Genomic DNA, 24,431 nt, shown 5'->3' with positions numbered 1-24,431 from the left:
TTTCTACTCAAGATTCTTTCCAAGAAGAAATTAAAAGAATAAGAAGCAAAAAAAAAAAAACAAATAAAAAATAATAATAACATAAAAAAATAAAAACATTAGAAAAAAAAGGAAAATATGTAAATTTAAAGACAGAAAAATCAGCAAATGATATGAATTAACAAAGACAAAAACAAACATTCTATTCTACATTTTCAAGAAAAGGTGAAATGTCAATTTGAGAAGAAACCTGAGTTACCTGTACAGGTGAATTTTAATGAAACATACATGCTGAAAACCTCAACCCTGATTGATTTCAACAGGTAACATAATTAGATAAAACATCAACCTATGTTTTATGACCCCAATAAATGGCCAACATCTCAAGATTGAATACCCCAATAAATGGCCACCATTCAATGGTGACCATACAAGAGGGTGGACATAACTAAGAGGAAGTCACAGGTTGTACTGTATCAACATTTTCAAATGTATTTGAGTCACAAATCTTCTGGGGGATACCTGTTAAATTTTCACAATTGATGTTAATAATTCCTGATTAAAATTAGAAGACATGTAGAATGTTTGTCTGTGATACAATAACATGTTTTCCGGAATATGCCGTGTAATACATGTTTACACTGATGATTTAAATTTTCAATCATAGTTATAAATTGATTTTTTCTGATAACAAGGTTATCTTGAGATCTTGAGATATTCAGCTGATAAATTTCAAAGGTAAGATAAATTTAGCTGTAAATGTTTTTTTAGAATATAAAAAATGGAAAATAGATAATTAATTGTATGACTACATTCTAGTATATCAAGTAAAACATGATACTCAAATGTCACTTTTACATTAAACATCATGTAAACACTCTTATGAGCAGAACATTGAATGAAAATCCTATCCGTTTACATATTCAAGTATCTCAGAAAATGTTTGAAATCTTCCGTCAAAAGAGATTATCTGATCTCATCGAATATGTAAAATCAAAATAACAATGTGCGACATTGTAAAAATCATTCGAAATATAAAAGATACTCAAGCATAAGCATACAGTACTTTAGAAAAAAATCGTTCCATTTTTTTTTTTTCAATAAATAATTTTCAATGCTGCTTCAATATGCAGTTTTCAATGTTTCCTCTTCCTTCAACATGTTCTTATTTGTAGATTCATGCCCAGCAAACACACAACATTTTAAAAACATTTTTTAAATGTTATATGGACGTCTCTCACAAAATATTTCAATAAGATATCATTTAAACATCAAAAAAATGTTTATTTTATTGTTTTGAAATGTTTTATTTCTAACATTTAAGTAAAATGTTTTTACAACATTAACAAAATATTATTTTCTGATATCTTTATTCATGTTCTCAAACATTATTCTAAAATATCCCGTAGATATTTTATAATATAAAAAAATAATATTTTCTTCAATTGGTATTTCATATTGTTACCACATTTAAAGTAAATATTTTTCAAATATCCAAAAAACATTCTGCAAAAAATATTTTACAGAAAATATAGTTTGCTATTTGCATAAAATGTTTATAACGTAAAATTAAAATGTTTTACATAATACATCTGAAAAATATCAGCTAAATGTTTTCTATGAAATGTTTTGACATACACATTATTTAATAGTCTTACTGATATTTTATTCAACATTTTACGGATATAAAAATAACATTTTATTTAAACTTTATTCAAAACCCCACAAAAAATATTTTTTGTGGAATTAGCTCGTTTTTTTCAGGATAAGATATAGTACTACATTTCATCAGTATCATGACAAGCAAGATACTATATCGTTGAAATCCTTGATATCTTGAGGTCAGATTTTATTCCTTCTTATATTAAAATTCAAAAGAGTCAACATTGAATAAAGCAATAATGTATTAATAAACAATAACCTTTCTTTAATGTTTATTCATTTCGTTCGTGTATATTTTAGAAATTAAGAAATGAAAACTGTAACTGTACTAAGTTCTATTTTCGTATCGTTTATATGCATTACGGAAAACCGACCTTTTCCGGAAACGACTTTTGTTTTATCACCGGGATATTGAAATTTGAATTTTGAAACGAAGACAGGATATCAACAAAGAGAGCCAAGAAAATTGTTTGTTACGCGATATATACTCACTTGGTAAGAATGATTAATCTCTTAAGATGAAACTTGTGCATTCATTTTGTGTGTTCAATCATAATCGGAACCAATACATCTGTTTCTAGAGGTGCGGATCAAGGTTTTGAAAAAAGGGGGGCCCTGCCTAAGGCAAGCAAACGTTTGGAGTGATACTTGTAAATAGTCTATGCATTTATCTTATATGTAGCTCCATAAGGGGATCGGGGCCCCTAAATCATCCACTGTTCTAGCATCTACGAACACCTATTATGAATTTGTTCATTGATAAAAAAATAAGGATATGTGGCTTGTGTGTTTGATTGCCAATACACCTTATCGCTATTTGTCCGCCATAACTGGCCATGGACATCACAAAAGTTCCCGTAAAATGTTAACGTCATAATAGAAAATATTTGACACCACAATGGAAAGTAATACACCTTATTGCTATTTGTCCGCCATTACTGGACATCACACAACTGTCACAAGTTCCCGAAAAATTTTGACGTCATAATAAAAAATATCTGACGCCACAAGCAGGACAGATTCTCGGGTCAAGCGGAAATAGCGATAAGGTGTATTATTGTATGACGTATGCTGACGTAAAAAGTTCAAACGGGATAGATTTCCAAATACTGAAATAGCGATAAGGTGTATGAGACAGCTATCCACCAGAATTCAAATGACTTGGATAAAAGAAATTATAAGTCACTGTACGGCTTTCAACACTGAGAAAACCCATACCATATAGTCCACTTTAAAAGGCCTTGACAAACAAATGTTAAATTTTTCTCAACACAATTGAAACAAAACAACTAACGGCCTACATTAAATACACATTATGAAAAACAAATATGACAGACTTAAACCAACAACAACTATTGCAATAACAGACCTGCCAACCTTCACGCTTTAGAGGGGATTTCCCCCATGAGAGGTGTTGACCTGAATTTTGAAATTTGTTATTAGACAAATTTAACACCTGAAAACAGGCATTCAAATGAGATAAAAGGGGATTTAAGCACATGCATACTCATTCAAACAATATAGTAGTAGATTAGAAAGTCTTATGACAATATAAGAGCATTTAGTCATCTCGCTCTTGAAATCCCCCATGGAGATTTTGAAAACTTGGCAGGTATGCAATAAGCATGACTCAATGCCTTGTTCCAAGGCACACAAACAAGTTACAATAACACTAATATAAGCACCATGTGAATATGGAGATTTTTTTTTCTAGTAAAATCAGTGTATGTATGTATTTGCAAAACAGTAAATTAAATTTCCCTTAACAGCTTAATGAACATTACAAAGACTGTAAGACTTCAGTACAAGCAAGATGATATAAACTGTTGCTTAAAGTTATATTTATTGATTCATACACACAATGTACATACAATGTATCTTTTATTTTTTAACAGGAGCTAAAAGAAAAGCCACAAAGGACAAGTTCAATATGCAGGTTTACAATTTGGAAGTGGCACAGGTTCTTTGGAATGTCTACAACCTTTCAGGAGAAATTTTTTTTTGAAGTAAGATTTTCATACAGAATTACTGTCATTCCATATTTAATTCAAATATTTAGCATAAACAATACATTACATTCAAGATTAAGGGCATACAATACAGAAAAGATATCTGGATATTTGAATAAATTATTTTTTTTGTGACAAAACAGAAACAAGTTGTTTATTTAAATCAATCTTTTAGTCCAACTGTGTGCTTTCATAAACAACATATTTGCTTTCCTTTGAAGTATTTCAAATACATATAAACTACTCATTTAATGACATCTGTGTGTTTCTCGGAAGTTAAGTTATATTATTATCATCTTGCGAAAAACAATGCGTAACACTTCAATAAGTTATTATGTGCCTATAGGACTGTATCATATGCCCTTAGATACAAATGACAAATTATAAACTATGTCACTGTACAGAGTTTAACACTTAAAAAGGACAACAAGATGTTTAATGTAGCAGGGATTTTAAAGGCCCCTACATGATACAATGTATTTAATGAAAACTAAAAAAAAACCAAGAAAAGAACAGCTTTTTTTTTACAAAACAATAAAAGAAAAAAAAATATGATAGACAACAATCAACGAGTATAATGAAATAAGTCTCTTGTCTAGACACATGTCTAGTCTAAAGTTTTTTATGTGTTTTTTTTATAACTGAATGAAGTTCAGCGTGGCATATTGCTCTCTCTTAACACGGTCAACCATTTATCGTCCCCTTCTGACAGACTATCATCGTTATTTGTTTCAAAACTTTAAAGGGGAGGGGATGTACACCTTTCAGGCAACGTGAATCGTTCTCTAATAAAGGAATGTGGAAGAAGTTTATACATGTATATGAATGTAAGATTTTTTTTTTTTTTAGACGCATGGCACGTACAGCAAGAAAAAGATATAAGACACTACAAGACATTCCAAGTGATTTTCAATAAGACAATTAATTGACTTTTTCAATGTATTCTTAAATAAATCCAATAGTTGATGTAAAATGGTGTTTTGTTCTCATCTCTTAAGCCAATTATCAAAAATTATTGACTTAAGATGTAACCCTATTAGAAGTGTTACGTTTGAGTTTAGATAGAGAAGTTATATTGAAAAAACTGAATTTGGGACACAAGTTTTACTCTATGTAACTTCAACTGAAAAATGTGTATAATGTTTGCATAATGTCTAATGGCAAATATGTCATGCATGTTCAGGTTGACATATGCATGATGTGTATAAGATAGGTAATAAAAGTTGAAAGTGAAAAACTAAACATTATACCATTGTGGTAGGAATGTGGGCTTTCATGCACTGTCTGTCGTCTGTCCACCTATATTTGTCGGATTTTGTCCAACAAATATTTTTATTACTGTTTTTCCCAAAACTGCTGATCAAGATGAGTTCATAATTGTTGAGCTACTTGATAGTGATGAACTGTGATGTGTGAAAATTTTTGTATCTGGCACCTGTTTCCTGTTTGCTTATACATTGTATTTCAAAATGTTGAATGTTCTCAAATTTTTCATTACTTTTATTGGTAATGCTGCTGAACAGAATGACTTCATATTTGGTAAGTGGCTTGACCATGATGAGTTGTGTCTGCCATTTGGGATGTGTCGAAATTTGTAGATACTTCTTGTTTTTAGATACTTTGAATTGTGAATTTTCATATGCTTAGCAAAATAACTGATTTATTCTTGTTTGTATATAGAATAAATCACTGTGTATAAATTAAAATAATGATTTGTTATTTAAAAAAGCAGGAAACTCAATCAAAAGTACAGAAGTTTTTATATTGATATGATCTAGATATCAACCAAAAACATCTTCTTAAAACATTTTGAAAACATTTTTTAGGCACAGTCTCACTTGAAAGGAAACATCCCAAAAACATGTTTATAACATTATTTGATGTTCATGATGTTTTTCAAACGTTCAGAAAATATTTCTAGAAAATAGTTTTTTAAAGATTATCAAAATGTTTTATACGCCATTGGTTTTCACATTATCATGATATTTCTTGACAACATTTTAATTATATTATGCAAATATTTCAGAAAATATATTAGAAAACGTTTTAGCGATATATATTCAACCATACATTTTATGTTTTTCTCACGTTTTTTTGTGATATTTTCATGACATTAGACACAACATTTTAATAACATTTTAAAGATGTTTTTGTGTTTACTGGGTGTAGACTCAACAAACGTCTTGTGAGCAAATTCATGAAACCAATTGGTCGACGTTTCGTATGATTAGTTTAATCTTTTGTATCAATTTAATACAGCATTTATGCAGCCATTGTCTGTAAATCTACTGTCAGTATACCTTTTAAAATTCCATAGTCAGATTTGGAACATCTTTTAGAAATTTCAGATTTGAAGTACACTTCAGCTTTGCTATCGAATTTTCTTTCAGACCAGATTGGAGTGTGTATCACTGATACATCTTAGATCAACGAAATTATCGTCCGTTTGTCGTTTTGAATACTTTAATCTACATATTGAATTAATGTCATCAGCAATGTTTAACATATCTTTTTTGTTTTTGAGAAATGTAGATATCAGTACTCCTGCAAAGCGTTTTTTAGTTCTTTTTTCTAATTTTTAGTTCCTTTGATTCTATTCGCACTGGTAAGTCTCGTATACACAAAACGGACAGATAGTGAATATATCGCTTTAACTGTAGTTGGCAAAACCTTTCATAATTGTTATCAACAATGCTCTAGAACTTTTGGTCTTCTTAAGTTGTTTGATCCGAGCGTCACTGCAGGTTTAGCGTACAACATGTTTTATTATCCTGGTATCAATGATGAGTTTATAATGCGTACTAAGTGAACATTTTCTTAAAGGGAGTTTCACCATACAAAGAATCAAAATGAAAATGAGATTTTTTTGTAAGATCCTCTTCTTTAAATCAACTACTCAAAAAAAATAAAACAATACTATCCTATTAAACATTATGGTTTGAGAATCTCCCAGATGACCATAACCCGATTTTGTTTATTGCATTGATGATTTAAATTTTCAATATTCTTCATCTTTGTTTTTTACTTTGCGTTCTACTTGTTTTTTACTTTGTGCCCCGCTGAGTATATAGCACAACATGTATAATAAACGAAGGTCTAGCGTACTTTTTTTTAGGGGACGACAAGTTTTGTTTTTAGTAGTTTATATTTTGTATATTATATAGTTATAGCTTTGTGTGAGGTCGGTACAAAAATATATTGACCTATAAGAAGTATTCTGACTGAGAACGACAAGAATTTAACCGTCGGCGAATTTACAGATACGAAGGCAGCGAATAAGGGTGCGATAGAATTTATTCGAGCAAATTCAAATTAACCGATGAAACTAAGATAAAACACATATTGAATGTCTCGCTGATTGATATGATGGTATAAACAGGTATAAAGAACAGCATTAAACCACAATAGTTCCTTTTTCTGGACATTGTTTAATACGTTAAATAAACTCATCATAGATACCAAGATTGAACTTTTTTTAACGCCAGACGCGCGTTTCGTCGACTCATCAGTGACGCTCGAATCACAACATGTAAAAAAAAACCAAATAAAGTACGAAGTTGAAGATCATTGGGGACCAAAACTTCCTAAAAGTTTTGCCAAATACAGCTAATGTAATCTATTGCTGAGGTAGAAAAGGCTTAGTATTTCAAAGAAAGTTTTGATAACAGTTAATTTATAATTATGAACATATCAATGATAACTCAAGTCAACGCGAAAGTGCTGACTACTAGGTTGGTGATACCCTCCGGGGAATTAAAACTCCACCAGCAGTGGAATCGACCCATTGGTTGTAAAAAAAAACTCATCAAAGATACCAGGATTGAAATTGTTTATTTACACCAGACGCGAGTTCCGTCTACAAAAGACTCATCAGTGACGCTCGAATAAAAAAATGTTAAAAAACAAATAAAGTACGAAGTTAAAGAGCATTCAGGACCAAACATTCCTGTAAGTTTTGCCAAATACAGCTAAAGTAATCTATTCCTGAGGTAGAACCGCCTTAGTAAACGATTCCTTGGCATTAATCTATATCTCATTCCTCTTTGTGCCTAATAAAAAAATAGAACTTCAAACATGTCAAAATGAACGAAGTTAATAGATTTTTAACAAAACTCTCAATGAAAATTTCAAATTCCATGATGAGATCTTATTCAAAATTAACGAAAAGCTCGAATGTCTATCGTTTCTATCAGCGATGATAATCTCTGTATCCAAGGGCATTTGGAAATGATAAGTTTGTTAGATTAACTCATTTGATTTTAAATGAACTGACAGTCTAAACAGTTCAAGAATACATACTTGCACTTTACTTTCGTTATTGTGATAAACTACTGATATATTGGCATATCTATGAACACATATATTTGTTTCCGTGTCTCGTTATCCCAATGTATTTAAGCAATGTAAGTAATCACAAAGCATTTTACTTGATTTATTAGGCATACATAGATATTTGAACAACCTATGACCGAGCCTTTTATCTCTGATAATTTATTTGAAAGAATTTAATAATTTTGATTTTCAACCCTTTGGTTATGCTTCAGATAGTATATCATCAACAAATAATGAAATATTGAGCAGGTAGAAAGGTTTTAAAGGGACAAAATGGATTAAAAAACTTTTGTTCGGGAAGTTACCGGAAGCTGTTACCCCATATTTTTAAACTGTTTACGGATTTATTCTATCGATACACTAAAGAAATTAAAAAAAAAATATCTGAATATTTCCAAATGTCTTGTCTCGAGTGCCACTTAAGCGAGAAATGAAGTATATCTTGCGTTCTCAATTAGCTATATCACGGTAGGTAAAGTGTCCGGCTAGGATCGTGGTTTTTCGAGTGAATCTGTCCATTTTTTTCGAGTGTAGATCGGGCTTTTTCGAGTGATAAAACATGCGATCAGGTCAATTAACTGCTAATTCGTAATTATAAGTTTTTAATTGACTACCCATCTTATTTTGAATACTTTACATGTTTTGAGTAATAAAGAAGCACAATTTCCTTGTATTTAACCATTAAATTCAGTGTTTGTTATTGTCTGGGCTTTTTCGAGAGGAACTGTGAAACAGTCCGGGTTTTTAAACAAATGGTCCGGGATTTTTAACGAAAATTTTAATAAGAAAAAGGGTATTCTTGACTTTAAAAAATGACTTTTCTAGTTTATAAATGTAATTTAATGAATGAAAATATCATATATTCTCACAATATTACCAAAACATATTACTTCTTTGATCAAAATTAACCTTTTTCAATTTAATGCAAATTTTCTGTTAGGAAAACGTTCTACCACAACATTCCAGTTTTAAATTAGAAATTATTGGAACTTTTATATAAAAAAACAGGTCTTTAGAACATAGTGCAGGCGACTCATAATCTTTTCAACTTTATTTTATGTTATTTTTGTTGTCACAGTTAATAATATTTTTCGTGGTGAATCTCGGAGTTTTTATACTATACGTTTTATGGTATACCGTTGCCGTCCATCGTCAGCATGTCGGATAATAACTCAAAAACGCTGTAACCAATTTATATGAAACTTCGGCGAATTGTTAATATCTATTGAGGTATCCTCCCTTTCGAATTTTATAAATTTTAGATTGTTTCCGAGTTATGGGATTTTATTAAAAAAAAACTAGAGGCTCTAAAGAGCCTGCGTCGCTCAACTTGGTCTATGTGCTGCTGTGTATATCAAAAAAAGGACACTCTTCAACATGAAAGACAAGAATAGAATTCATGACAAAATTCTCGGTTTTGGTGATCGTGACTTGTTTCTAGATCTTACTTTACTGAACATTCTTGCTGTTTACAGTTATGTCTATCTATAATGTACTTGGTCCATAAGTTTCAGAGGAAAAGATTTTAATAAAAAAATGTTTGCGTTGCACATGTCTTATTGTCAACACTCTCATTGTGTCAAACTAAAAATTCCGCAAATCGTTGGTCTAGTATTTTGCACACGAAATGTACATTGTCGTAACCTTTGATGATCATCAATGACATAACGAATAGCCAATGGAAATGTCGTAATATCGTCTTATCATGCAGGATAAGCAAATCAAATTAACGCAGATTTTCGTATCACTTTTTCGTATCACACTCCGTGCAGTGTGATATGAGAAATGGTTATTCATGCAAGAAATATGTAGTAAGCCACAACCATAAGAGAATGAACCTCATTCTGTGAAAACGCGACGGGCATATCATGCACCCATGGCCCAGCTGTTTATTAAAAAACGGAGTCAGAAACCTACTTGACAGCAGAGAAGAATCAGAAAAATGTATTGTTTTTGTTAGACGTATTCTAATTGTATCCATCTGATGAGTTAAGCCTTTTTCAACTGATTTTTATAGTTCATTCTTATGTTGTACTGTTACACCACTGTCCCAGGTTATGGAAGTGTTGGGATCCCGCTTACATGTTTAACCCCTCCGCCTTCTGTATGAATGTGTGTGTCCCAAGTCAGTAGCTTGTAATTCAGTGGTTGTCGTTTGTTGATGTGTTACACGTTTGTTTTTCGTTTACTTTTTGTACATACATTAGGCCGTTAGTTTTATCGTTTGAATTGGTTTACGTTGGTCATTTCGGGGCCTTTTATAGCTAGCGATGCGGTATGGGTTTTACTCATTGTTAAAGGCCATAAGGTGACCTATAGTTGTTAATGTTTGCGTCATTTTGGTCTCTTGTTGAGAGATGTCTCATTGGCAATCATACCACAACTTCTTTTTTTATATGTAATAAAAAATATTCTACTGCAAAAGGTCTGCCCCCTGCCACCACAAAAAAAACTTCATTAATAACAAAGAAACACCATTCACACACTTAATCCGACAAGTTTTTATTCCCATTGACAATAAAATCTTAATTAAATTTCATATATAGTTAACAATGAAATGAATAATTCATTGGTTTAATTCACCATTTGTGCATACGTCTCAATCCAAATTGTCTATACTTACATTATATTGTTGACATCATGAATATATACTGTACATGTTATTTATAAGATGTGGAAAACAAAAATGTATACAAATGACTGATACTTTTTTTTATAAAGTGTAAGTGTTAGTACACCTTTATCAAACTGATGAATGCATTGGTTTCGTGTCTTAAAAAGTACACAATTGGAACCCTTTTTTATTGGTATCAAACGTAAATACACTGACACATAACATTCTAAGCTAAAGACATTTTGTATAATCACTCGATAAAACACGGACGCACTCGAAAAAGCCCGGACTGCTCTCGAAAAAACCCGAATACATAGAAATGAATTTAGTCTCAAAATGTCGTTTTCAATGCAACAACAAAAATTTTTGTAAAATGTTTGTATAACTAAGGATATATGGATTCCATGTATGCATTTCCTTCGACATTTGCATTGATATGTGTATAAAAATGGCTTTATTCTGTTTTTTGGAATAAATGCATTGTAAGGCTAAATTCAACTTTTTTAACAAAAAATAATGTCGGATTGATGATATCTTTTCATCTCAAATACTAACACACCTTGTTTATCCTTGTATATTAAACTCAATCTTCTATATCACGTTTTGTCAGAAAGTAAGTCTGTTTGTTTACATTTCTGATAATATTCACTCGAAAAAAAGTGGTCACACTCCAAAAAGCCCGATCAAATCAATCGAAAAACCACGATCCTAGCCGGACACTATACCTACCGTGTATATATATAGAGTCCCCGAGAGTATCATCAGCTTATATCAGTCAGTACTTCAGAACTGACATGATTTATAACAAACCCTTAAAACTTGTCCATTTATAAATGTTGGCATTGTCATGAGCTAATATTACAATTCTCTCAGGCAAAGTTGAACTGCGATGTGTTTTGTTATTTTGTAATGTCCTTTTTGGTTATATAGCTCTACTACTGTTTAGGTTCTTATCCATTCTTGGCTTTCAAATACTTGGTTTTGAGCGTTTATGATGAAGGTAATCTAAAAAAGCGCTTCGGACGCATTAGATTTACCAGTTGTAATAATTGTTAACCTATTTTTGTCCTGAATATGCATGAACTGTTTGCCACTGGAAGTTTAGCAATCAATGTTTATTAATGACAGGCTAAATTGTTTGATAAATAACAAAACAAATTATAATTCAACCAGTTGAGTTTATGAATAAAAGTATGATGTGCACGATTTGCAAGGGAAATAGGAGTCTAAAAATAAACAAACATTTCAGTCTTAGACTATTATGGATAAAATCTGTGATTTAACCCAAATGAAGATGTATAACAAAAATACCTAACTTCAAAGTAAATTAAATTAGAAGCCCATACAAATGACAAAATCAAACAGAACCAGTGAAAAACAACTGTCATATTCCTGACATGGTACAAATATGTTTTGAAGACAATGGTAGATGAACCCTGGATTTATGGATATGAATGGTTTTATGGGACAAAAATGAAGTTACAAAAAACCCAACATTACATTACGGATGTAAGGTGTACGCAAAGATTCACTTATGAAACCAGATGTCTTTGATTTACATTCCACATTGTCGTCAAACAATTGTGTTCTACACTTGAGTGTGACTAATTGAAGTGCATTGGTGTGGAAAATATAAGTTTTTTTATATAAATTTACAACGAAAAAATAGTTTAAATATAGAACTAACTCCAGCTTTGTTGGAATCATGGGATTATTTCAGTGTCAAATTGTAATGCATTTGAAGACCAGGTTTTTTTTATACATTTTTGTCAGATTATTTACTTCAATACATAAAAATCTTCCAGTATGATTATAAAAAAAATACTTACTAGTTTGTTATGTCTTTACTTGCAGATGATTCTGATTTATATCGCAATATATTATGCCTACTGTTTACATATCACTGTTGCGAGCGAATTTGACCCAAATACAGGACATGAATTACAGAGACGCAACCCTGCTTTTGTTGCAGAAATTGTGGTTGAACAACTTGCAACAACAACTTCAAATTTAAAATCAGCCTATGCAAACAACGAGCTAGAAAATGCTGGCGATGTTGCTTTTGTTCTAGTCGAAAGTATACCAATTTTAGGAGATATTGTTCAGCTTTTCTTTGGTAAGCAAGAAAACACATGTGATGTCGAAAATGGATTGAAAACAATAAATTACAGATTGAAAAAGTTAAATAAAAATATCAAAAATCTTGGAATAAGAGTAAACGAATTGTCTAACGAGATAGATTTATCCGTATTGAAGAACCAAGTGGCCAATGATAAACGGGAAATATCGAATCGTTATAATGATTTTCTTCTTTTTCTGGAACATCCTACAAATCAAGTCGAAACGAACCGAGTTAAAACCTGTTATTCTAAATTTGGTTACGTCAGACAAATCGGATACATTCTAAACAATTACAAATTAACATTTATGCAAAAACCTCTCTTTGACCAGATTAATGATGTCACCGGTTATTGTGATGGGAAAAGAATCAAAGACGTTTACCTTTTTCTGTTGGATATATACATGGAAGGATATGCATCCCTTATAACATCTGAAACCTTAACGTACGGGAACGATTCTACAACATACGGGGACGAATGCACATCTACATTACAAACTGCACAAGACGCTTTATTCAAACTTTTTGAAAACTGCAAACTAGAACCATGCGACCATTTCCGGCAAGCTATGACCCAAGATTTGAAATCGAATAAAGAGTCAGACCTCATCTCACAAATACAGGATACATTTCCGTGGTTCTTTCTAGAAATTGTTACGTTACGAAAGGGTTCTATCACAGGAATGAAGCTTCAGAATATGATCTTTTAACTTATTGACCCTTAGCAGAGGTAAATTTGTATATCGCTTAGTAATGTGGTCACGATATAACAATACATTTTATTCAGGTTCTGGTCAGTTCGGCATTCAATTCAATGAAGAAGACTTGGAGACTGTACATAACGGTTTAGAACTTAACGTCAGCACTACAAAAGGTATAACGACAATGACTGGCCACATAAATAGTTTGAGCAACACTGGCCAATCATGCAAACATAACATCAATACTGATGTTCAGACTGACGGTGGCGTTGGTAATGAAATCAAGAATTTCTTATCAAAAGACCAGCATTTTAATGTCTTTACCGGGATGGGCAGTGGCACTTATTGTGGTCTTAGTTGTTATCATTGTTGTAGTTGTAATTTTGTGCGTTATTAAAAAACGTCGAGGTTATGATGATTAGCAAAGTGACTCAAGATGCAATATGTAGTCAATATGTAGTCTATCTTGAATGTTAATATATTTTTTTTTGCTACCGATGCATTATATTTAATTCAGAATAATAGATGTATAGGAACAATAATAGTAATAAATTAGAATAAAATTAAGCATGTATTGCCGTAATTGATTTACATGTTCAGCCATTTACTCATACGGCCATACCATCTGTCAATATGTGTATTTTGCCATTAGGTCCGAGTACACAGTTATTTCGTAGTGCATTTCTTTTAGAGAATAAATGAAAATTAAAAAAATCCCACCTGCGCTTTCTCAATAATATTTTTACAGTGTGTTGTACTACTTTTGGGACAAATTATATCAAAATTATAGAAAACTTCATCGGCTCTAACTCAAAATATGGACAATTTCATGTTAAGGGAGTCTTCAAATCTTTTGACAGCTTCCGAAGTGCTAATTTTTAACCTTTTTCAGCTGGACCAAATCACTACTTTACTTTAAAATTCATGACCCAAATTTTTTTACAGTGTCATTTCACCCCTCTACTTACTATTTGAGTCATAAAACATGGAGAAATAAATTTGGAAGGGGTATAAAAAAAATCGACAAGTAACACACTGTCCACACTAGGGACTATATTCGTGGACAACGAAAATCAAAGGACGATAACTGTGTACCCGGACCATTACACAATTTCATGGGTTTTTTTCGCAGACTTTTACAATGCTGACTCCATTTGGTAAACGATTGCATGCAATCCGGTAATATGGTTGCATGAGATTAAAGTTCCCACTCCCAATACTAAGTAGTTCAAAAGACTTCGCGTATTCCCGGGCACTGGACGTTAAGCAACCAACAATTAATCAATCGTATTCTTAGATAAAACAAAATCGTATTGTCTATTCTTTGTTTAGGAGAATATCATAAAAACTTTACAATTGACACCTATATCGTTTATAAAGTTTTTGTGATACTTTCTCATTTAGTGTAAGAGAGTTTGAGGGCTATAATTTGTATCCCTATGAGAACCATACAACGATTCGTATGAAAATGTCGATATCATTGATCTTTTAAATATATATATATATATTATACATAGTTTAAAAATAAAAAACACAAAATATCACATTATAAATCGAACATTGTTTCTGTGATATTTTGTGTTTTTTTATTTTTAAACTATATTTTCTGTACCAAGGACTTTTTATTTATCAAAATATATATATACATATAATTTAACATGTGAGTTAAGTTTCAACTTTCTATCCATAGCAGTTAATAGATGATTTGCTGTGTTCATACTTCTACCCGTTGGTCAAACATAAACAAAATATCTGAACCTGTGACACGGTACAATCTGTTTAGTCTTAACATTTTTCCAATTTTCTAGATTCTGCAATTCGTCGTTGTTGACATTTTCCTGGACATTACATAATCTTACGACATACAACATATCACCAACAAAAAACTTTGGTGTACGATAGAAACATAAGAAATACAAACTAGCTTCAAATATTCTTAAAAGAGAGGCAGATGATACCAAAGGGATATTAAAATTCATAAGTTGAAGGAAAACCGTCAACGCCCTGGCAAAAAACTTACATCAACGAAAAGACAAATAACAGTCAATAAATTACAAATCGGAAAACTAAGACTGAGTAACACCAACGCCACCAAAAACATCTAAAAAAAAGGCACTACAAATTCATCTGAGAAGTTAATTTCATTTTCTATTTTGAAACAAAGAAAAGAACATCTAAAAGCGAAATTCTAAAGTGTGTATCGTAAACCATATGTGTATTGGCGTTTGTTTTTGTTGTACGTCAGTATTTCTGTTGTTTCGTTGTTTTCCTCTTATAGTTGATGCGTTTGCCTAGGTTTTAGTTTGTAATTCGGATTTGTTTTCTCTTTTGAACAGCGGTATACTACTGTTGCCTTTATTTGATAATAATAATAGAACAACTGATAAAAAAACCTGACGAAACACATGTTTATATTTTTAAATCTATAAGCAGTAGATCCAGGAATAATCATGCAATAAGGGAAAGTGAGTAATAAACGTATTATCATTTTAACTTTATAAAAGCACAAAACGATTGCTGCAAGATCATTGGAACTTGGACCGGTGGTCATGAAACAACTTGAAAACCATCTTCTCGCAAAAATTGACGATAACAAACTTCTCAACAAGCTACTGAATTCAGCTGATCAATCGCCTGGTCGCATTACATTTGTTCGCATCATTCGGGTGTTCAGTTTTGCACGTATGAGCGCATTTTTTTCATTATATATACAAGCATTCATTTTACAACTTACACATGAAAATATAAACATGATAAAGAGAATTTATAAAAAAAAAGATTATTAATTTGTAACACCTTCTAATTTTAAATTATACATTTTATATATATTTAATTCTAAAAATACCTGTACCAAATTTAAGTTTTTACCTGTAAAATTGATGCGCAAAAATGTATAAAAAGCTGCTTGCAAACAGAATGATAGTATGGCAATGCGCGCAGATGTACTTAAATTCATGAGTGCAATAATTTCACCACTTAAAACAATATTTATATGAATATGTTTAGATTAAATGATACGAGTAAAACTATAGAAATGTGCATGAACAATTCAGCATAACACAATACTTCTTGGCGCTTTTCAAATAGATTTAGAAATAAACAATTGGATATTCATAGGCCTTGTTTGTTAACATTTGAATTTGGTGAAAATGTGTTGTAAAAAAATAAAATTCCCCTTCTCTTTTAAATTGTTGTTTTCTACTTAAAACAATGCCTGTACCAATTCAGTTGTTTTTCATTTATTTGATGTGTTGGAGCTTTTGATTTTGCCATTTGATATAGGACTTTCCGTTTGGCATTTTCCATGGAGTTATGGTATTTTTGTAATTTTACTTTTTGTCAACAAGAAATTCTAAAACATTAATGTATTGAAGCATCTATTAGAGTGAAGAATTTCGAAAGATTGACATACTAGGGAAATGAGTATGACAGAAAATATTCTTCCTGGTTTAATTTAAACTGGAGTATCATCTTTTCAGAATTCAACTGTTGTTTATATATTAGTAAAATTAAGAATGGAAATGGGGAATGTGTCAAAGAGACAACAACCCGACCATAGAACAGACAACAGCAGAAGGTCACCAACAGGTCTTCAATGCAGCGAGAAATTCCCGCACCCGGAGGCGTCCTTCAGCTGGCCCCTTAACAAATATATATACTAGTTCAGTGATAATGAACGCCATTATAGACATTCATTTTTATATAAAGACATCACATGGTCTGACAGGTAATATGCTCATGTCGCCTAAATATAAATGGTAAATGTGTTTGTAATATAAGTACTTAAACGATTACTTACCAAGCCAGTATTCTTTTTCCACATCACCGAACCCTTCCTTATATTCATTCCAGGTTCTATCAAAGTTTGTAGTCCCATCAATTCTTCTTTGAATTACCTACACACATATATTAAATGTTTTATATATAATTCAGATGTTTAGAATATGAACTACATAAAACAAGAATCATCTATTGCTTTGGTTCCTTGTTTGATCCAATTGGATTATATCAGCTTTTGGTCGTTTGTATTAAGTTCAAAATTTTGACCTCGACCAATCAAAGAAAAATTGTTAGTCAAAATGCGCATTTGGTGCATTAAAATTTGTACATTTAATGTTATTAATTATCCATTTGTATCACTTACAGTTTGAATCAATTAAAGCCCCTCTACGAATATTTCAAAATCTGTCGGGACAACTCTCCTGACACCATAAAACAGTTTCTGACTGAAGCGTTGTACCCTAGAACGAACAGTTTGTGGAGAGTTTGAACAAAGCACAATTTTGGACAGTTGTAATTTAGAACAGATTCTAACAGTTTTGAATAAGAACAGTTTTGGACAGTTCTACACTTGAACTGATTCTGACAGTAATACATTAGAAATGATTCTTACATTTCTACCCTAAACAAATCCAGAACACGTCCCTGTACTAAATCACGATCAGAGAACTGCTCTAATTTCTTTTTAATTTTTTTTATTCGAGCGTCACTAATGAGTCTTTTGAAGACGAAACGCGCATCTGACGTACAAAATTTGAATCTTGGTATTTATTATGAGTTTATCAATAATATTTAGAACGGTTATATGATTGAATAAATGCGAAAGATACTAAAGGGACATTCAAGCTCATACTGGTAAGTCTTAAAATTAACTGACAACGCAATGGCAAAAAAAAAAGAAAAGAAAAAGACAAAAAGACAAACAACTGTACACAACACACAACATAGAAAACTAAAGGACCAGCAAACCGGGAATGCTTGCAGGTGCTCATGCGGAACAGATTCTGGTAGTTCTACTTTAGAACAGATTTGGACATTTTGATCATATAGATGCTATTGTTACAACGTCTTGACACATCCTTGGCTTTTGAAAGTTTAGGTTTAAGCGTTCTTGATAGTGCTTCGGACGCCCGAAATATATATAGTTGTTGTTTTTATCAACCCAAGAACTGATCATGAAAGTTTCATGGTAGAACTGATCAAGGTAAAACTGTTTAGAACCGTTAATTGACAGATTATTCTGATATATCGAAAGGAAGATCAAAATCAATCCTAACTGTTAATATTATTATCATGGCAACTGTTAATATTATTATCATGGCAACTGTTAATATTATTATCATGGCAACTGTTAATATTATTATCATACCAACTGTTAATATTATTATCATGGCAACTGTTGAAATTATTATCATACCAGCTGAATATATTATTATCATGGCAACTGTTAATATTATTATCGTGGCAACTGTTAAGCGAATTTCATTTGAATGTACAATAGATTTGCTTTGCAAGCATTATATTTTGACTTCTAAATGCATGTTTGGATTTATCAATAAATTAAAGATAAACATGATAAAGCAGACATAAAATCAACATCTACAAAAACATTCATTCACAATCACACATCTTAAAATTACCATGCAATTGTTGTTGGTATGAATCATCAATCATGGCTAAACACATATGAACTTACGATAATTACAAATAATAGTAGGATGGTCATCCTCATGACTTTAAGATAATACAGTGTAAAATATATGCAGCCTCAGTGTGTAATAAATTGTGTATGTATGGCTTTTAGCTCAATAGGATAAAAAAATGTCTAAAAAAATTATGTTTAATTCCAGATGGTTGCATACAGGTAAAATATGAACGTACCATATATAAATGTTGCAAGATAATACTTATACATAACCAGTTCATTCTAGCACAGTCATAATAACTTTAACACGATATCAGATCTGATCTATCTGATCTAAAAATAGTCAATATAAAAATAAGTAGACGTGGTATGATTGCCAACTTTCCACCAGAGTTCAACTGAAGTAGATTTTAGCAATTATAGGCAACCGTACGGCCTTCAAAAATGATAAAAACCGATAACGTATAGTCCGCTTTAAAAGGCCCTTCGAAAAATATGATTAAATCATTTGAGAAAACCAATGACCTAATTTATAAATAAAAAAATCTAATTAAATTTTAGTTTTTTTTGAAAAATTTCTATATTGGTGAGACATGCTCCTTGGCAGAAAATTATGATCTGTTCAGTCAAATATCAGGCTTTCATAATTTGTTTTTTAACATAATACAGCAACTTGACACCCTCAAATAGGACACTTCATATCTAAGTTAATTGTACAAAAAAATATTCGACGAAATAGCAATTAAACATACGGTCCATCCTCCGCCGTCAGTAGTCATATCACAGTATGTCTGGATTCCATTTAAACTTTCCGGGTATATGATATATTCTCCACTTGGTTTGTTTTTTCCTTTCATATAGCTGCAGTCTTTATACTTTTGAGTAGCTAATGTATCTGGAAAGAATATTTTAATTGGTTTCTTTTTTAACATTTGTTGTATATATTATTGTCTCTGAAATTGTTTTAAGCATCTGATTCAGAGAAAGGCAAGAAAAAAGGAATTGTTCCATTTACTCTTGCTTCCTGCTAGAACTGTTTTGGTGTTATAAGTAATGTACTATCATAACCATAGTATGTAATGTTCAAATACTTTATGGTAACAGGAATGATAATTATAAACGGAACATATAAAAGTATAAGAATTCATTTATTAACCTCAACGAGATTTCCATTATAATGTTAAGTTATAGGTCTTATGGTTAACTGATGTTTTTGTGTTTGCACAATATCGCAATCATCATAATTAATGATAAAGTACAAGTTACGAAATAAAATTTAATTCATCATTTACAAATTTCGAATATTATTTTTTCATCTCACAAATTTTTAATCTTACTGTATCAAACCAATTAGAGCAGTCATATTAAAGTAACACCACAAGGTGGATCACTGTTCTCTTTATTTACCGTGCTACAAGCAGTCGTTTCATTTACAATATACAATCCACAGCTGATATATACTTATGGTAGAACACTAACTATTGCAATATGTGTGATTGCCGTTTGAACTTTAGAGTGAAAAATAGCTAGAAAAGAATTTATTTGGTTGAGCACCTTAAAGATCAGAAAATTTATGGATTTCTGTAGATTAAGGGAGATGATTGTCAAATATACACAAAAGTTGCTGGTACATATATTCCAGTCAGTTACCTCAAAACTGAATAAGAATTTATCTAACACAGTTACTCTTATTGTACTGGGTTTGTGTTGCAGACTCATTTGATTTTACTACAAGATTCATTTAACTCTACCAAAAATTAAACGGAGGTGTTGAAAATATTGATAAATATTACAATAATAACATAAATGAATCAAAGTCTCAAATGGACGATTGTAATATATGTGACTGATCAACATGATCAATGTAGCATGTTTATGATGTAGTTGCAATTACACGAAGGTTGTAAATTTGGATGAAAAATGATAAGGTTCCCAAGTCATGAAAATTCTAACACATAATTCAAACAATTAAATAATAGCAGGTGCACAAATACAATATATGTGCAATCTTTCTGTAAAGTTTCAGGGATCTTGGTTGTAAACAGTAGGTCTGGAGTGGATTACATAAATAAGTTACCAACTATTACTATTCAATGGCCGTCCGCCAAGCCGCCCTGCCGTCCAGCCGCCAGACATCACCATCCGTATATATAAAACAGTTTTGAATTTCGTCCAACCCGGCCCAAAAAAAAAGGGTAGACGATCATTACACGAATGATTTGAATTATTTTTTCTACAAATAAGTGCTTTAGAGCAAGATACAATCGTAGAACATCAAATATTTAAAGTTTTTTAAATAATTGATGTGTAATGTGCCATTGCTAAGGTATATGTGGGCTGTACTTAAATTTGTTTTAGGGCTTCAAATACACATAGTTTAATTCTTATAGATATAATGACTAAGTACATGTGTATATTTGCAGATTACTCATATCGACAATTATATGTACTAAGATACTTTTGTTTGTTTAGGCTTGGAGACATTTAATTTGGTCTGGCATTGCTAAACGGGTCATTATAGTGATGGGGGAAGAACCCCAACTTATCTTGTCAGAAGTCCATTTCGTCCAAATATCTAATCATTCCTTTTAAATTTCTCGCGCGTAAAGCAATCACTAATCGAATACTAGTACCTTATTGACTATTGCCGACTTTTCATATAACCTAGACATAGGTTATCTTTCAAAATTGGATTATAAAATCAGTGCCAAGGGAAACTCAACAACTTCTTTTTCTTCGAGTTCTTGCTTTCCCATTGTCCTTTGCTTACAAATTCTGAGTATTTCAAATGGTAAAATTGCAGAAATGTTATTATTGAAGAAGTATATCACTATTAATCATGTGAATTACATTATATGGTTTTGGAATGACTCGAAAGATATTTTTTTCTTACTTTTAATATTTGAAAAATTTCTTGCATTATCTGAAATTTGACCTCATTCGCTGCCTGTCCATTAACTTTATTCACGATTGAAAATACAGTCAACATATAAAACAAAGTTATTATAGATTACTTAGAAATGTCCTTCTTTCAAATAACACATTCAAACAGAATTATGTCTATTTTTATCGAAAACAGGTGTAAAGACACACTTGAATGAACACCTTGGCCTTATAGACTCCCCAAAAAATGTCATATTCAGTAAACATCACTTTTCGTGGTGAATTTCAGCTAGCAAACATGTAGTTGTTAACTTCTATGTCATTTGGTCGATCTCTGGTAGAAATGTCTCATTGACAATCATACCACATCTTCTTATCTTTATATGTATACGCATGGTGTATTTATCGGTAAAAGGAACGGGAGTGGAATCCTATAGCTACCCGGGTTTACCCCTCAGGGAAAGAATATCGATATTTGTTCCTTGATATTAGTACCAGAGAGAAAAAGAACATGTTTTACTTCTCCAAAATTTCGTTCTCCAGAATTATTGCATGTAAATATAAAAGTACCGTATATAAAAATCATAATATATAGTGCCAACACTCTAAACTATTGAAAATAAGTCATATTGATCTTAAAATGAATTGTTTGTAAAACCAATTGAATGCGATAGAACGTAAACATTTATTTTGCAAACTAAACAATGTATGAATGGCAAAAATCACGGTTTTAAAATCCATTTTTTTTTTTCAGATTTTTTTTGTCGTTGACTTCAGGGATCACTTCCGTATAATCACCATCTTCTTTAATATTCAGTATATATAGTAATTGCCTACCTATGAAAATATTTATCTCTTATACCAGCAAAAATTTCAAATGAACTGTCTCTATCGACACGCTTTATATTTTATTGAAAAACCTTTGTCAACAGACGTTTATATAGGTAGTAGGTGTGCGCTTTAACTCGCACCGGGTGTTCCATTACTATTAAATAAATTTCCTCCAAGTAATCTAAGAGGTTACCGATATAAAGTCGACGCTCCTGTTTGGTGACAGCCAGCCTTTCTTTGTATTCGAGGATTAGAATTAGGATTATACGACTCGGTTTTAACTGCTCTGTAAATTCTACTAATTTGTTTGTTCAAATAATTCTCTTTCTGTTTTTGGTTCGAATGTTTGCATTAGACGTTGATCAAACTAAAATCAATGTTCAATCATAAGATTTTGTTTTAATTTCAGTTCAGTTGATTTATTACGATATGCTTTCAAACTGATTCGCAATTAAAATGGATACAATATATGCACTTAGATCAGTCTTTTACGTCAAAATGCTTATCTGATACAGACAATTAGCACCGTTTATATTATTATTATACCTTGCCTTTCACTTCAAAAGTCATTGGCACGTAAAACCTGTTTCGATTTAAATATACATGTATTTACCTGTACCAAGTAAGACTATTTGGACTGTGTGTCGTTCGTTTTCATTTTTCTATTAGTCTTTTTTTTTGTAGGAGTCGATTACTGATCGTTTGTATGGTCTGGTGTTCTGTCAAATATGTTTTCGTTCCCTGTATTCCTATTTATGTAATTTATGATGACTAATATTTCAAATGACCTTACCATTCAGTTTTTCAATCAAATTGGTTTTCCATACTTCCAAATCCTTTTTTTGAGTTTGCAATTCATCTTTAATATTTCGTGATAAATTTGCAAATTGAGTTTTCAAATCATTTGCAAGTTCAATTATTTGTTTGTTGTTGGTGCCATGTGATACTTGGAGCTTGGATAAATGCTCCGATAACATTGCTAGTTTTAGGCTTTCTTGTTTTTGTTCCAATCCGCTCAACAAATCTGTCATTTTCTTATTAAAGTTTGCTTCAGATGCATTTAAATTTTTATAAACTTCAGACATTTCTTCTTGAACTTTTCTTTCGTTGGCTTGGAGATTTTGAATTATATCTGATATTTTCATGTCATATCCTTCCTTTGTCTCCTTCATTTTGGACGAGTAATCCTTCAACATTGTAGTCTTTAAATTGGTTTGTTCATTTTTTGCCATGTCTTTAATATCCTTGGAAAATGTTAATTGAATGTCCTCACTTATGTAGGATTTTAACTGTTTGTTCATTGAGGTTATATCCAGTTCCGCTACGAGTGGGGCTTTAAGTTCGTTTGACACTAGTGGCATTCTTATTTCTTGGCATGCTGAACTGGACTTCAAACAGGGGGTACCAGCAACATAAACAATCCTGAATAAAATAATTTGTAATCCAATTATTTTCTCCATACCGTTAATTTTAAGTCCGTTATTTCCCATTTTATTACAATTAAATAACACATGTAGTGTCGGTTACAATACTGCTATACTTCAGAAATTGAACAACAACACAATTTATCTCGATTACCGATTGATAAACACTAAATATACAAAGAATTTGAACAACAACGTCATAACTCTAATTCCAACTTGAATATTTCTGTAGACCACCTGGAAAAATGACAGAATGCCTTAATGCTGTCGTCATCAGTCGTAATAACATACTGCCAATATTTCTAATAAGTTCCAGTAAGTCTTTTTTGTTATACAATTACGTAATATAAGATAGTATGCATGTATCTGTAGATCGTTCATGCAGTTTGCTTTTTTGTTTTGGTGTAAACTGATTAGTATAAAGTAAAATAACAAAAGTACCAAACTCTAAG

General features: G+C 31.4%; 3 protein-coding genes and 1 long non-coding RNA gene across 7 annotated transcripts in view; 2 read left to right on the top strand and 2 right to left on the bottom strand.

Moving 5' to 3' along the window:
- LOC127724370 (fibrinogen-like protein A) overlaps positions 1-19,724 on the bottom strand; it is a 162,584-nt gene extending 142,860 nt beyond the window's left edge. Inside the window, exons 1-2 of the mRNA XM_052231325.1 lie at positions 19,594-19,724; positions 17,216-17,312 (exon numbers count right to left, since the gene is read on the bottom strand). Coding sequence (XP_052087285.1) covers positions 17,216-17,312; positions 19,594-19,698 — 202 coding nt within the window. The 5' untranslated portion in view covers positions 19,699-19,724. The remainder of the gene's footprint in view (positions 1-17,215; positions 17,313-19,593) is intronic.
- Positions 1-24,431, bottom strand: part of LOC127724368 (fibrinogen-like protein A) — a 432,225-nt gene that overhangs the window by 202,458 nt on the left and 205,336 nt on the right. The gene's annotated exons all lie outside the window — the stretch shown is intronic.
- Positions 1-24,431, top strand: part of LOC127724364 (feline leukemia virus subgroup C receptor-related protein 2-like) — a 227,425-nt gene that overhangs the window by 171,445 nt on the left and 31,549 nt on the right. The gene's annotated exons all lie outside the window — the stretch shown is intronic.
- On the top strand, positions 2,059-4,510 carry LOC127724377 (uncharacterized). Its single transcript, XR_007992464.1, has 3 exons — positions 2,059-2,136; positions 3,537-3,647; positions 4,500-4,510. It is a non-coding gene; the product is annotated as an uncharacterized LOC127724377 (long non-coding RNA).

Source organism: Mytilus californianus, unplaced genomic scaffold (genome assembly GCF_021869535.1).
Source record: "Mytilus californianus isolate M0D057914Y unplaced genomic scaffold, xbMytCali1.0.p SCAF_14, whole genome shotgun sequence".
In the NCBI taxonomy this organism is placed as follows: domain Eukaryota; kingdom Metazoa; phylum Mollusca; class Bivalvia; order Mytilida; family Mytilidae; genus Mytilus; species Mytilus californianus.
Note: the sequence above shows the minus strand (reverse complement) of the source record. Positions and strands in the feature narration are given on the sequence as shown.